Source organism: Macaca mulatta, chromosome 10, assembly GCF_049350105.2.
Source record: "Macaca mulatta isolate MMU2019108-1 chromosome 10, T2T-MMU8v2.0, whole genome shotgun sequence".
In the NCBI taxonomy this organism is placed as follows: Eukaryota; Metazoa; Chordata; class Mammalia; order Primates; family Cercopithecidae; genus Macaca; species Macaca mulatta.
This window is the reverse complement of record NC_133415.1, coordinates 64,367,313-64,383,640: the sequence shown is the minus strand read 5'-3', so window position 1 is coordinate 64,383,640 and position 16,328 is coordinate 64,367,313. Positions and strand designations below refer to the sequence as shown.

The window sequence follows — 16,328 nt, the reverse complement described above, 5'->3', positions numbered from 1 at the left end:
TAGAAAATATTCTGCTTAGTTTATTATCACTTTATGACCACTCTTCATAGTTGAGCCATTAATATACAATGGTTCATCTTCTTTGGGGCACAGTCCTATGTTTACCTTGTGGCTTATAATTGTCTTTTTTATTGTTTGCTTGCTTAGTTTTTTATGTTCTCTTCTTAGAGTTCTCTAATCTTCTTTCTGTAGATTCAAAATTATCAACTGCTCCATCAATTTTGTCCTTCTGGCAACATTTTTTCTGTAGTCTTCTGAGTCACTCCAATCTGGCTAGGTTGTTCTCTAAGCCTGCTGTAAAAATTTCATTTTGGAATTTCCTTTTATCATCCTTCTAAATTCTCCCTTCACTGTCATTCTAGAAATCCCCTTTAATTATCATCATAGATTCTGGTTGCTTGGTATTATGTTTTATTGTAACATAATTATATGTAACAAGTGCTTTACTCCCTTATTTTGGTGGAGTACATTCTCCAGTAGCTTTTTCAGAAAGGACACATAGGAGGCAAATTTTCTGAGACAACTAAAATTTTATTTTTATTCTTTTCTCATTTTTAATTAATAATTTGATTGGGCATAGAAATGCAGTTGTTTTCCTTTCTAATTTTGAGAGCATTACTCCATTTTTTGCTAGCTTTCCATGTCTTTGTTGAGTACAAAATGTCACTCTAGTTTTTATTTTTTGTATATAAACCTGCTTTCCTCTGTCTGGTAATTTCTAGGGTCTGTTATTTGTCCCAGTGTTCTGAAGATTTATGATTATCTGCCTCGATGTACGTCTTGTTTTGTTTATTGTGCACTCAGTGAGATAAACTCAGAGGACCCTTTTGCTATGAAAATGCATGTCCTTAACTTCTGGAATGGTTTCTGAATTATTTATTTGATCATTTCCTCCCTCTGTGTTCTCTGTTTTCTGGAACTTCAATTCTTCAAATACTGGATCTCTTATTTTCTATTAAGGTAAAGAATGAGCATTAACTGGGCTGTATGAAGTAAGGAAGGAGGTTTGGAGAATAAATTCTTAAACAGTCTTTTGATTGTTCTGTTTTCAGGTCCATCTTTATTCTAACTTTTAGAACATTCCCAATTATTCTTCTGCTTTCCAGCTTCCAAAATTTTGTTGCTCTGATCAGCTCCTCTGTTCCTTTTGCATTGTGGGTTTATGACCTGTTTGCAAAAAACCCTTTAGTATTATCTCGTTATGGTATAACAAGAATGGTAATGGTATGTGTTCAATCTGCCGTTGTTAACTAAAAGCCCAAGTAATGTGTTAAAGAAATTCAAAATGGATATTTGCCACATGTTTTAAGCCCATTTGTCTGATTATAATGAAGTGAATAAATACAACCTTTTATGACCTGCTGGAAAATGAACAATTTAGTCCAATTTAATCTATTGCATAAATGGTGAGTGATGACCACAGATTCTAAGAGTTTACAGTACTGACAGAGAATGATAAAAGGGTAAAGAATACTTTATATTTATTCTAACGTGATTTTTCTGATGTGAGTTCTCTTCTTGACAACCCTGTCATGTGTGACTTAGATCTGCAAATGCTTCACCTAATAAGGCAAAATTAGCTACAGGAAATAACTAAGTGTTCATATAAGAAGTGGGGAATGCGTTAATGGAAAGAGACTGGCCTCGTTATTCATTTATGGTCCTATGTAAGTCATGCCTTTCATGTTATTTGAATCCAGAAAACCTCCAGTTTGACTTGGTCTGATCTTTACAGACTTGCACAGCAGTCAAGGAGGGTAGAGGCTCAGGGACTGCACGTCCCTGGGGTTCCTTTTTCCCACTGTGTTTGGTGTAGCGTGTGCCTGTCATTACCCCTGCTGAGAGTGTTGACTTGTGCTGTCTCTTTTTTCACTTACTAGGCCAAGGGCAAAGGTAGTCAGGCAAACATCCTGTGCCTATGGGGTAGTCGGTACTCTTCTAGGGAAGGGAAAGGGACTTGCCAGTGACAGCCCTTGGGACAAGGTGTGTGAACTCTCCCAGACTTATTCGTAAGGTCTGCCAAAGTGAACCTACACTGTAAAGACAGAAGAATACTAAATATTCCTTAATAAGAGACTTTGAAGAACTTTCCAGGGAGAAATAATTCTTTCTCCAGAACAGAAGCCTGAACCTGACATCCAGAGCTCTCTCCCCACCACTTCTAGCCCTGGCTCCTCTGCCCTCCTTTGGACCTGGCAGCCCCCTCCTCTTGCAGGGCAAGGCTGCTTTAGCCTCCAGCAATGTGCCTATCAGCCTCGTCTCAGCAGAGCCAGCATCTCTTTAAAAAGGGACATCTCCAAATGCCAAGAACATTTTCCCCTGGATCAGTGTGCAAATCAATCTTTCAAAGATTCTGATTAAACCAGGGGTCAAATGCCAGCAAGACCAGGCATACAATAGAGATGAGGGAAGAAGGTCTGGCAGAGACAGGCTTGTCCACACCCCTTCTGAAGGACGGCAGCGGCAGCCCAGCACAGGTTGCTCACTCCACGGGGCAGGACAGGCTGCAGCAGACGCTAGAGTCATGACAAAGGCACAGGTTAGGATTGCTCCTCCTATCCCCTTGACGTTATGGATGTCAAGGCAGGCCTGTTCCTGGGGCACGTGAGTCTCCTCTGATAGGCAACTTTGCATTAAGGATTCCCTGGGCCTCGCTGCACCTTCCTCAGACTGCCTGGCAGCTGGGACAGTGCACCCAACCATCCCTGTCTTCTTTGCGGGGGTCAGACACGCATCACAGGTGGACAGGCTGCATGTCCAGCTCCCCCGATGCCCCATTTTCTATCACCGGCTCTTTCCCCCTAACAAAATTGTTGCAGGTTTAAGTCCATCTTCATGTCTGCCTCTCAGAAGATCCAGACTAATATGCCTAAATACTTGAATAAATTCCTATTGATTGGCAGATGGATTGGGTGCAGGACAGGAGGCCTAGACAGGAAGCTGGCTGAGCCTGCAGGAGTCCCGCCGTCTCATTTGTACAGTCTATATCCTGTTTGACTTTGTTTCCCTTCTCCTGCAGGTTGTGGCTCTTTCCTCCTGGTGCCTGCTGAGGGATTCGATTTACTACACGCTGTCTGTGATCGCGCTCATCGTGGTGAGTCGCTCTGGCCATTTCAGCTCCCATCAGTGCTCTTTTAAGCACCAGGGGTGGTGTGCGGCTCCTCCACGTGGAGTTCACTAGAGGTCACCGGTGGCGAGTGCGTGATGCATGTCTTTGCTTGGAGGCAGATTTCTTTCTTTCAGCTACTTTGATCACCCAGAACTCAGCCTGACCAATTGCTGGTCAGAACTGGCATTTAGACTTGGGTTATCTGGGTCTGTGAGAGTCCATGGCCGTTCTCTTGAGACCCTGCTGAGCATGGCTCTTCTGTCACTTCATTGGCATCCCTAGCTTTGGACATCACTTCTCCCCCTTCTCACTCTGTATGCTCTGCCAGGACTCCCTGCCCTCCCACAGAGCCCATTACCGTGGCCACTTTTGTGCCAACACCAACACCCGTATACTCAGCTACTTAGCAGTGACACCTCCCTGAGGTCCCGTGGTGGATAAAGAACTCTCTACTAGACATCTCCATGCCCCAACTCAACACGTCCCTAAATAGAATCCTTCCTTTTTTTTTTTTTTTTTTTTGAGATGGAGTCTTGCTCTGTTGCCCAGGCTGGAGTGCAGTGGCATGATCTTGGCTCATTGCAACTCTGCCTCCCAGGTCCAAGTGATTCTCCTGCCTCAGTCTCCCGAGTACCTGGGACTACAGGCATGCACCACCATGCCTGGCTAATTTTTGTATTTTAGTAGAGATGGGGTTTCACCATGTTGGCCGGGCCAGTCTCCAACTCCTGACCTCAAGCGATCTGCCCGCCTCAGCCTCCCAAACTGCTGGATTTACAGGTGTGAGCCACCGCACCCGGCCCCTAAATAGACTATTGATGTTTTCCCCAGGACTTGCCTTTCCATATATTTCAGTCCCCGTTCCTATCTTAGCCACAAACTGGGAATGAGATTAAACTGACCTTTCCCTCAACTCCCAGCATACCCATGTGGCTTAGTTGTTCTGTGGATTTCAGCTTACCACAATCTCCCCAGTGCATTCCTCCAGAACTGACTTCAGCTGAGGCTCTCTGCATTGCAGGCCTGACACAGCAGCTGCTGCAGTTCATGGCGGGTCAGTGTTTCCGTGCAGTGCATCTCCACCGCTTACTCCCCGCTTCTCTCTACCCCCAGCCAGTCCTCACGGCCATCCAACTGGCGTCTCCACAAAGAACCCCTGCAAATGCTTCTATCCCTTGTTCAACTGCTCAGTGGCTCTGTGTCGTCTATGGGGAAAAAATCATACTCTTTAGCGTGGCAAGCTGGGCTGTCCACAAAAAGGGTGAAAAATTGGAAAGAAGATTGAAATAGGAGTCGGGAGATCTGACTCCTAGTTCTGCTTGCCCCTTTACCATCATGGTTAACTTTATGTGTCAACTTGACTGGGCTAAGTTGTGTCCAGATGGGCTGGTGAACGTATTTCTGGCTGTCTGTGAGAGTGCTTTTCAGAAGAGATCAGTGTCTGAATCCTAAAAGATCACCCTCCCTACGGTGGATGAGCATGATTCAATTCACTGAGGGCCCAAATAGAACAAAAAGGCAGAAGAAGGGTGAATGTGCCCTTTCTGCTTGAGCTGGGCTATGAATCTTCTCCTGTCCTCAGACATCAGTGACATCAGTGCTTCAGGTTCTTGGGCCTTTGGATTCAAACTGGGACCTACAGTCCTGGCTTCCCTGGTTCTCAGGCTTTCAGGCTTAAACTTGCACTACACCACAGGCTTTGTAGATGGAAGATCGTGAGACATCTCAGCCTCCATGGTACTGTAAGCCAATCCCTCACAGCAAATATCCATTATATATATTGTTGGTTCGGTGTCTCTGAAGAGCCCTGACTAATGCAGCCTTCACTGGCTCTCATGACCTTGGAGAAATCAATCAATCTAGGTTTCAGTTTTCTTACCTACACAATGGGGATGGATCAACTAAAGGGTCTACTCACTTGTTTGACGAAGCTCTTAACAGTAGATTATTTTATTGTAAATCTTTATATAAATAAAATGAACATGAGGGTTGATGTGAGATTTTCCCTGAGGAACCAGACAGGTACTTCAGTGACCAGCAGTTTCTGACATTGAAAATCTTGAGTTTACAAACCATCACAAGGTTTGCCAGGAGGTCAGTGTTCCCTTAAAATGTGCTCTCAACCTTGTCCTCCAGCGTCCCCAGATTAAAACAGGAAGGGAACTGGACCTGCCATGCTCCCCTAATTCCAGGGGCCCTTTATCACTGGGAGGGTTGGAACCCACCCCACAGAGCAGAGAGGTTCAGAATGTCATGCTGGAACTGAAGACATGCTTCATCTTTTACACTTCTGGTTAGGAGATTTAAGGACATACATGAACTATGTTCTTGTTCTCAGTTATTACCCGTGAAAAGGGTATGATCCCCTGGAACCCAAGGACTCTTCCCAGACTTCTCTAATACCCCTTCCAGTGAGCTTCATCCTTCTATGCACAAACCCACAATGACTGCGTGCCCTCTGCTCTTCTGCCATTACGGGATGTTGGGATGATTTTTGAAAATTATTTTTTTAAAAAAGACATGGTTAGGGAACAGTGTCAATGAACACAGCCCTCTACTTTGCTGAATTCCAGAAGGAGATGACTGTGCTCATGAAAACAAGGGGGTGGAACGGAACGGAGCAGATTCGGATCTCCTGGGAGCACAGACTTAACCACACATTCCCAACAGCAGTTCTGCTGGTGTTGGCTTCTTTCCCTGTTTTCCGCATAGACACTAACTGGACTATGTGCGAAATCACTTGTCTTCTGTTCAGTGTATCTGGATATAGCCAAGATAAAATGAATATAATTGTTGTTAATGACGTGTGAAGAAGTAAAGAGGTTTTTCTTCTTTGGGCTTTGAGTAACTCCCTCACCGAGTCTGGTCTTTGGGCAAAGCAATCATCTGTCCTCGGGGTGCAGTGTATAAACCCCAGAGCTGAGCTAGCTGAACACGCAGGCTGCCAGGACAGCTCCATATTTCATTCAGACAGCAACAAGCCACACAAGCAAATGATTCTTTGCTGTTACCTGAAGATGTGGACTGTACATTTACAGACCAGGTGTCAAGGCTAGAGTTTTGTGATTTGAGAAAAACTACATCTCTCCACTGTTAAGAAGAAATAGGAAAGATAAAGTTTGAGTTCTCAAGGTCAGGTCTTGGTTCTTTTTACTTTAACTGATGTTCCTACAACTTCAGTCTGCACTGGAAACACCCAGGATGCCTATTTAGTTCAACAGCCTCTTGGTTAGGACCTGGGAAATTGCATTTTAACCAACATCTTCCCTCAACCGCAGGTGATTCTGATGCCAGTAGCACCACACTGCATCTTGAGAAACACAACTTTAAATATGGCTGGAAACTGTTTCCTCGGGGTATTCATCTCTGGCATAGAAATGACAATTTCTAGAGTCAGTTTTGAGATTCCCAAAGGAAAGGAATCATAGCAGCCTAAGTAAGTTTAGTTGCCGGGATTTCTGACTATTGCTAGTCTGAGTAGACTCTTAACTCTTGTTAAGTGGTGGCCAGACTCCCAAGGTCATTTTTACATGAGATTTGAAAATGTCCATGAGGGTTAAAACAGAGTTTCACACCCAAAAGTGCTGCAGTTCACAAAGTACTTCTCACAATGTCTCCACATCTATTCCATGCCCCCAGCCAGAGGCTACGGCTCACACACACTCTGTGTCTTTTTTCTTATTTTCCTCTTTCTATTTCCCCTAATATCATGGTAACAAAATCATTTTTCCTCCAGTTTCCCTTAGGTAATACTAAGCTTCTCTATAGGACTCTGCAACGAGCACTTGAAATTCCTTTATTTAAAGGCCCTTTCTGCTACCCACCAAATAATTACCAACCTTCCCAAACAATGCATTCAACTATTCGGGTGTTTTCAAACCCTCCTCCCTACTATACAGCACTGAAATGTTCAGAAGGCGTAACTGTCAGTGTCCTGAGGTTGTGCAATAAAGAGCTCCTTCACCCAGAGGGCAAGTCAGGATTCAGCAGGACCAGATGCTGTTCTGTGTACATGCCCACCAAGGGGTTCTTCAGACCTCAGCAGAGGAGCCCTGGAGACAAACCGTGGGGCCTGGAGACCCACAGAGAGGCACCGCGACTTCTCCAGAGATGCTGATGGCTGCTGAGGGGCTGAGGGCTCGGAGGAGGCCAGGAAAGTGCTAATAGAGTCCTTATGACCTGGATTCAAAATGGCTGAAATGTCAGCCGATGCGGGCGGGACATGGGCGGGGCCGACAAGCAAAACCACAGGAGCAGGAAGCGCACGTGCATTCCAAAACTGACAGAGCTCACCACAGTTCATTCAGATGGAGACGCAGGGCGATCCACTTCCCTGTTCGGGTGTTTCACCTAAACTTTCCTCTGTGCTATTTTCTAGTTTGTTTGTTTGAAGGAGAAGCAAAAGAAATGAATTTAGTCAGTGTCCAAAGCAATTACAATTTCAAAAACATAAAATGTGTGCTTCTCGGGGCCCTTCCCCCGCCCCAGTCAACGTTCCCTTAGCCCCGGTGACATTCCATACTTTGAAACATCTGGCCAGCCGTGGAGAGGCTGGACAGTGGCTCTGAAAGCATTGAGGAGGCTCCCCCAATGCCTTCAGTCTCTTTTTGCAAGACAGACATCACCTTTTAAGTCCTGAAAGAGTTCTAGATTCTTTAGAGCCCTTCCTTGTGCCCATCCACCCAACAGCCAAGTGCAAGTCATTGCAGATTCGTCGCTGCTTCTCCTCTGCCCGCAGTGAGCACTTCAACTGCGGGTATGTCCGGCCTCCCAGTCCTCTCTTTTCTCCAAATTCCAGCAGGCCGACAGTTTTTTGTATTGAAATGTTACTGTAATTTACATAATCAGATAATTTACATAAATGCAAATGATTCATTACATAGGCAGTCTAACAGCTGCTCTAAAAGAAATACTTTATTTTTACCCTTCCTCTCTTCTGGAGGAGGGGGATTGTGAACGTGGAGAGGAGGGCAGCCCCCAGGGGAAGCAGATAGGCCTATGGGACAGGTCCCAGGTAAGGTGGACTGGCTTGAAACTCCAAATTCACAAGTGCTGCCTGTCTGCTGATGGGCCAGGTGAGCCCTTGGCAGCAGTTTGGGGCTCTTCAGGGCAGCCCGAGCACTGGCACAGCAGCGAGGTTCCTTCATGCCAACACATCTCCTTCCTTCCTTGGGACATTCATTGTCATGGCCCCAAGTGGATGGAACCCAGGAGGATATGAGAGAGCTCAGCTGACTCACCTGCCACAGGTGCCCAGCACTTCTAGCAGAATTTACATGGTGATAGAAATGGCCTGCAATCTGTGCTGTCCAAGGTGGTAGTCACTAGTCACACGTGGCTACTGACAGACAACTAGTGGAACTAAGGAACTACACTTTTTATGTTATTAATTTTAATTTTTAACAAGTATAGACTTGATCCTCAAGAGGGGACTGTGTTGGATCTACTGATAATGACATTTTAGTTTAATACTTGTGACTATGCACGAAAGCTATTTGTTGAATCCCACCTTAGAGATGGCATCACCAGGGCTCCGGTGGTTAAATGGTTCACCCAAGGTCAGGGACTGGTAATACCTCGAGTTTGCCAGAGCAGGCGTCTGACATGGTGCAGCTCTACTGCCCCAATATAGAATTTGGACTTTCCCTCCAGTAAAATCCTCCTCTTACAGTCTTTAAAATCATCCTTACCCCACCGCCCACTCCCCCTGTTAGAGATGAGCGTCACCTTCACTAACTTTGCGGTCTAGTTTTTCGGCAGAAAGGAACAGCTTCAGCCACCCCCCTGCTAGAATTTTTTCATTAAAATAACTAATCTGAAATAATCTGGAAATGATTGTATCTTGCCCTTTCTGTGAGAGAAAAGACATCTCAGAGGTCGTGTGGAAGGCTGTCCTTCACCGGCAGCTGGCTGGCCTCCAAGGCCCTGTTCCTCTGACCCATCACCCTCCCCTCCTGCACACATTTTTCATGGGAATTAAGCTTTTCTCTCTCCAATTTAGAAAACTTGGGGTTCTTATTTTTTTATTTCAATGGTTTTTGAGGTACATGTGGTTTTTGGTTACATGGATGAATTATATAGTGGTGAAGTCTCAAATTTTAGCATGCCCTTCACCCGAGTAGTGTACATTATACTCAATACGTAGTTTTTTTAATCCCTTGTCCCTCCTCCCACCCCCTCTTCTAAGTCTCCAAAGTCCATAATACCACTGTGTATGTCTTCGCATACACAAAGCTTAACTCCCACTTATAAGTGAGAACATACGGTATTTGATTTTCCGTTCCTGGGTTACTTCACTTAGAATAATGGCCTCCAGCTCCATCCAAGTTGCTGCAAAAGACATTATTTAGTTTCTTTATGTGGCTCAGTGGTATTCCATGGTGTATATAACCACATTTTCCTTATCCACTCATCAGCTGATGAACACTCAGGTTGGTTTCATATCTTTGCAACTGTGAATTGCGCCGTGATAAACGTACTCACGCAGGTGTCTTTTTGATAGAATGATTTCTTTTCTTCTGGGTAGATACCCAGCAGTGGGATTGCTGGATCGAAGGGTAGATCTACTTTCAGTTCTTTAAGAAATTCTCATACTAGAAAACTTGAGGTCCTTCAGCTCATTGTGCCTTCATTACATTTCAGCTCTCTTTCTGGCAAAGTCGGAATAACTATGGTAGCTAGAAGATCCTCACTTTGAATTCTGACTTTGACAGAATTTTAAGATCCTTAAACAAATCAACTATGGTCTTACAAAGGTCGCCTGCTGTCGACAGGAGGAAGGAAAGGCCTGCTTTAATGACACTGGGTAAACTAGGAGACCGGTTACACTCGCATTTGCTGCTTGAACAGAGAAGTGCGTCCGCTGGCCTGGAGACTCCAGAGAGGAGCCTCTCATCTCTAACAAGAACAACTTGGAAACTTTAGCTACGTGTTTAATTTCGGTTTTCCCTGCCTAGCAAACATAGTCTTTTTGGTTGAACTACCCCCGTCTCCTTTATCCTCAGTACTTATCCTTTTTTCTTCCCTGTAGCCTGCCTTTATGTATTTATACAACATGATTAGCTCTGCTAAAGCCCTGCCCTTAGGTCATTTATTCCCTGCCCTCCTGCAACCACAGCCTTCATCAATCAAGCCAGCCTACAAGATATCCTGAAGTGGGAATTCCTGCTTAACTTTGAAATATAAGCGATATTGGTGCCTAACAGCCAGCTTTGCAATGTATTCCATCGGATCCCTCTCCTCAGTTGAAATCACCATGGCCTTAGCTAAGCTGTCTGTACCCCCACCCGAGAGCTGAAGAAGTGAGAATTGCACCCACTCAAGGGAATTCCCGTGATGTTGAGTGGGAAAAATCTACGGGGGACTGTTTTCTTTACAGCAAGGAAGGAAAGAGTGTCAGGTTTCAGTCTCTTGAAAGAAAATGATGATGTTGATTTTCTCCTATTATTTTCACTGCTTAAAATTCTCATGGTGCCAGTGATTACAATACATGCTATGAAGTCTTGGCTTCAGCAGTGCGGCCTCTCCTGCTTCATGGTTACAATTTACAGTAAGCAAACCCAGGGGCTGACATGGCGATGTTGAGACAGCCACCTGCCTCCCAGCTCAGCCAGCCTCTTTTCTCCCGCATATACCAGGGGCTCCTGGCTCTTCCTCCCCTGCTTCTCCATGTTGAGCACTCCATTCCCTTGGCAGCTATCTGGGTTGTTCTGATATCCAGGGATTCGCCAGCCTGCTGTAAGCCGGTCTTGCTTGGAAGAATTCTGGAGCAGACACCAGGAATGAAATGCCGGTTTCCATGGTACCCAGCCGTTTCTCTGAAGCCTGGAGGAAATGAGTGCTTTTTTCAAATTCATTCCTGTTTAACATTTCGCTCAGCAGCAGAACACGTGGAAACCTTAGGGTGAAGCCAAGGGTGACTTTGGATGAAGCACATGTGGGTCAGAGGGCAGAGGCCCCCTGACCAGCTGGTGCTCAGCAGATCTGAGACCCAGCTATCAGGATCACCCTTGGTGGTCTCTGGGCTATCACAGTGCCTGGCCCCCAAACAGAACCAACAGGGCACAGAGAGAAGAGCTGCTTACCCATGGCTTGCTTTCACAAATCTGATGGGGAAGAAGCTGAGTCAAGTGCAACTCATCGTGAGGACTGAGTGTTGACCACAGGACAGAGCACCAGGCAGGACCTGCCCCTGGAACACCACCTTGCCCCGTGACAGCAGTGGCTGAAGCCGCCTTCAGTAGGCTGCCTGCTTTGAGGTGCTTCCCTTCCTTCCAGGAGATTTAATAGAGCTGCGAAAATGGACTTGAACTGACTTCATTTCAACTTCACTACCTTGGCAGGCTGGACATGGAAGGAGGACTGGAACGTGAGCACCACCTAGTGGTCATTGGGGGGAACTGTGGGTGCAACTTCTGGTCTAGAAAGAAATGATTTCAAGTTTTCTTCTACACTGGTAATACTGATCTAAGGGATGGGGGATGTTGCTTTTATTTCTTTTACTCTCAGCCAGTAGAGCATAAACTACAGAGGGATATACAACACGTGTATTAAGTGTATTGAATAACATGAAATCTTTAAGGAATAACAAATTCATTTCCTAACCTTCAGCAAACTCAAGTGAAAGGAACCTCATCCTTGTTGTTTGAAGAGTTTTCCGAGAGAGCGATTCAAATGCTCCATCAAGATGGTCCAGCAAGGTACCCTCCCGATGGAACGTTCTGCAAACAGTACCAGTCCTCATTTCCAGTCTTCCAAAGAGGCAACGACCAGCTGTTTGTTCTCCAAATAACAGCACGGAATGCTCACAGGCAGTTCATAGCTCATCTCCACCTCCTTTCTCACGATGAGGAAGCCCTGCTTCTGTTTAGAGTGTTTTTAGAGACAGGGTCTTGCTGTCTCCCCAAGGCTGGAATGCAGTGGTCAGATCATAGCTCACTGCAGCCTCAAACTCCTGGTTCAAGTGATTCTCCCACTTTGATCTCCCAAGGTGCTAGGATTACAGGCATGAGCCACTGTGACAAGCCAATTTAGATTTTCTAGTCCCCTTTGTTCATTTCGTTGTTCTTTTCTGAGTCCTCTCATTCCTCCGCACAATCCTCTTAAAGGAGAGGGATAAACCAGAATGATGTTTGCCGTCAGCCACAGGGTAAAGAAGACCTGGCTTTGTGGACGCCACCTCCTCCTCCTCCTTCTCCTCCTCCTCCTCCTCCTCCTTTCTCCTCCTCCTCCTCCTCCTCCTTTCTCCTCCTCTACCCTTATGCATTCTGAGTGATGGAGCATCTTCACACCAGGCAGAGATCAAAGGGGAAACTGTATCAGTTATTTGCATGTTTCCAGATCTCCACCATTAGTTAGTACTTGTAGTGAGATCACCTGCATTTCTCTCTCCCTGTCTGCCTCCCTGAACCATATCCCCAACCACAGCTCCCCAAGCCATAACCATTCTCTTGACTCCAGGGTCATGAAGCTCTGGCCCTAATAGCATATTTTGTCCAGTCTCACCCGGATTTGCCCACTGTTTCTGTTTCTCTGATTATTGTGTGCCTATTTGGGGTACCTCATACAATTAAGCCCAATCTCATTTTTTCTTTGCTATGATCATTGAAATGATCAGTAGCTAAAGTCCTATGAATCTCGGGGCTGACTGCTAGCAGACAGGAAGTTCACTTTCTTCCAGGGTGAGTGATCTCCAAGCTTTTCCTTTGCAGAATCTGTGCCCCAGCTATGGGGAGGATCACACAGAATCAGGGCTTTCTGAAAGCTGCTTTCATATTCTACGGTATTGCCTGCCTTCCCTGATAGAAGAAAATTAAATTGGCCTGGTCTAATAAACTCTTTCTCAATATCTTCTGTTCTCTTAAGTGGCTACAAATTGATTGTTCCAGCATGCTGCAAGGGCTGATATTGAATTAACTTCAATTAATAGAAAATGTTTTCTATCTTAAATAATTTGATCTGCTCCATGATTTTTTGACAACAATCTTTTTTCATAAAAAGAAAGAGGGTTATACAAAAGAGCTGTCAGTGCCTTCTAGGAGATGGCTTCCATGCCATTCAACGTGGATTATGAGATTGTTGCGTATATTTCTTTAATTCCCTGCCCATTCTAGTTTGATGTCGTCATCCCAGTGTCAACTTGTTGAATCTGATAACAAAGATGAAAGTAACAAAAATGATGAAGCCCACGTTTCCAATGGCTTGTTAGGAAGAATGAGTTACAAATGAGCACAGCTCCTTCCTCCTCACCCTCATTTTGACCTTCGAGATAATTGGAAAGAGTTCCTTTTATGCACTTTGTGACCTGTGCCCTAAGGTGTTCTCTACGTCTCTACCCAGCTGGTGGTTCCTGCCCTGGCTGAGGGCTGATGCCATGCCCACTTTGTTAACTGAGTTTCCCATCTCCAAGCTGTGATGGCGGTTGATACCCAGAGTGTCCTGCAAGTGTCTGCTTCAGTCTGCAGAGGGCTGCTGCCTCTAAAGGAAAGGCCACTCTGAGACAACCATACTCAAAGCAGTCGTCCTTCAGGAGTGTGGGAAGAAAGAGCTACGAACCATGTCCTCAGCCTCCTGCTTCTATGAGATACAGGTGTACTCGTTCGGTTTCGGCAACATGTCATTAGCCATGTGTGTCCTGAAAAGGACACCAAATTCGGAGCTGGGGCTGAGTTTTCGAGCCAATTCTGCAGCAGATGGAGCAACCCCAGGAAAATTACTTATGTTCTCTGTGACTCGGTTTCCCTGTATAATCAAAGGATTACACTAGATTCCCCCTCCCCCACCCCCACCCCACAAGGTGGGAAATGATTTCAGATGGTATGTAGACCAGGACTTAAGTAGATTAAATCCTGCCATGTATTCTCTCTGTATTCTCTTTCAAGTCCCAACTGATGAGTAAACCTCAGTGGGATGCTAGTGTGCCTTTGATTGCTTCTGACTCCTAATAATCTTCCTTACTGAAAGGGCAGACCATGCCCAGGGCTTGGGCAGCTGACAGTGTCCAACTGGGATTTGCAAACACCATTTGTTGTGATTGCACTTATTTTTCAGGGTGATGGCAAGGGGTGTTGAGCCCCTACTTCTGGTTGTGATGTGAAGTTTCCTTTGAAAATAAATTATTTTAAGGAAACCAAAAAAAAATCTATTAAAAGAAAAAATGGAGCCCATAGAAGTCCAAGCACTTGCATAAAAACTGAAGATGCACAGACATGCAGAAATCTTACAGAGACTAATACTTGGAAGTACCTGCTGAGCTCCTACATCCCCTTGCAGATCTAAGATTCTACAATGAGCCTTGCTTTACAAAGCAGGTTAGTCACACTTGCCTGTCACTCTGATGTTGTACAGAAATTGCAGGAAGAAGGGAATTACCTGAGGCTGCTCCTTTCCACACATGCCCACCCTGATCTGCCTCCTTCCACTAACACTGGCCAAAGGCAAAACCAGTACAGAGGGGAGTTTACTCATAGGGACTCCAGGTCTCAGGACCACCCAGTCCTGATTATACCATGCCAGGAACAAGGTGGACACTGTGTGCAGCCTTAAAGAGTATGGGGTGTGTGTGTGTGTGTGTGTGTGTGTGTGTGTGTGTGTGTCTAATCTTCTATTCTTTTTATTTTTTCACAGTTCATTTATGATGAAAAAGTTTCCTGGTAAGTACCTCTTTTTCCCCCTTCTCATTTCCGAATGTTATGTTGTAGAGCCAAATATATTGAAGACCAGAGTTAGGATTCAAGAAAGAAAGGGAAATGTCATGACAGCTTATAATGAGGAGAATTTCCTGGGAACCCTCTGCACACCCCAGGAGAGAAATTAAATTCATTTTCACAGAGTAAAGACCTTTTCTCTTGGGCTAGAGTGAGGGGGTTCCATTTGAGATCTTAATACCTAAATGTCTTTATCATCCTATGTCTGGACATCATGGCTTAGCTGTGTCTTTCTACAGTTGGCCATGTGCTAGGGCAGAGTGAAGATCTGACTGATCTTTTGACCTGGTGCAGTGGCTTATGCCCCTAATCCCAGCAGTTTGAGAGGCCCAGGCGGGTGGATCATGAGGTCAGGAGATCGAGATCATCCTGGCTAACACGGTGAAACCAAAAATACAAAAAATTAGCCAGATGCGCTGGTGGGTGCCTGTAGCCCCAGCTACTCAAGAGGCTGAGGCAGGAGAATGGCGTGAAACTGGGAGGTGGAGCCTGCAGTGAGCCGAGATTGCGCCACTGCACTCCAGCCTGGGGGACAAAGCGAGACTCCCTCTCAAAAAAAAAAAGAAAGAAAGAAAGAAAAGAAAGGCCGGGCGCGGTGGCTCACGCCTGTAATCCCAACACTTTGGGAGGCCGAGGCAGGCGGATCACGAGGTCAGGAAATCGAGACCTTCCTGGCTTACATGGTGAAACCCCATCTCTACTAAAAATATAAGAAAAATTAGCCGGGTGTGGTGGCGGGTGCCTGTGGTCCCAGCTCCTCTGGAGGCTGAGGCAGGAGAATGGCGTGAACTGGGGAGGTGGAGCTTGCAGTGAGCCGAGATCACGTCACTGCACTCCAGCCAGGGCAACAGAGCAAGACTCTGTCTCAAAAAAAAAAAAAAAAAAAAAGATTTGACTGATCTTTTAAAATTGTGTCCAAACCAAGCTCCATGTTTCCAATCCCATGTTTATTTTAAGAATTAGGACCCAGACACTTCAGTGACCATTAACCCATTAAAGTTCCTCCTGACTTTCAAAAGATCTTAGAGCTCTGAAAATTGGTATTGTTGGGGATTTTTTATTTTGATAGACAGAAACTGTTGCCCAAATTAAATATATGGGAAGACATTTTCATTTGGGCCAACTGTTCAAATCCTCGTTTTTGAGATGGGTTCTGAGCAAGTCGAACATGTTTGAAATGGAAATGGAAGTTGAGTGTATTGTGCATTTTCGTTGCATATTTTCTAATATTTGATCTACAGAGGTAAGCAATGTGAAATAACATCTTAGGAATACGCGTAGGTAGAAAATTTCCCTATTACTGAAAGCTAGGAATGAGCCAGAAAAAGTAGAGTCCACCAGGCTTCACTTTCCGCAAAATGACTGCTAACTCTTTTGTTGGAGTGGGCCTCTCTGTGTCTGAGGACATCTCTCATTTTCAGGATTAGTGGGAGGTGGAGAACCCATCACATTGATGATACATGTTACGTGCTATGTCAGGGTATTAAGATACTTTTGCTAACTCTGTCTCCTCT

The 16,328-nt window shown here is 45.2% G+C and overlaps 1 protein-coding gene across 4 annotated transcripts in view; it reads left to right on the top strand.

Moving 5' to 3' along the window:
• Positions 1 to 16,328, top strand: part of SLC24A3 (solute carrier family 24 member 3) — a 503,439-nt gene that overhangs the window by 431,783 nt on the left and 55,328 nt on the right. For all 4 annotated transcript variants that reach the window (XM_077951123.1, XM_077951122.1, XM_015149569.3 and 1 more), the window contains exons 7-8: positions 3,020 to 3,094; positions 14,735 to 14,760. In XM_077951123.1, coding sequence (XP_077807249.1) covers positions 3,020 to 3,094; positions 14,735 to 14,760 — 101 coding nt within the window. The remainder of the gene's footprint in view (positions 1 to 3,019; positions 3,095 to 14,734; positions 14,761 to 16,328) is intronic.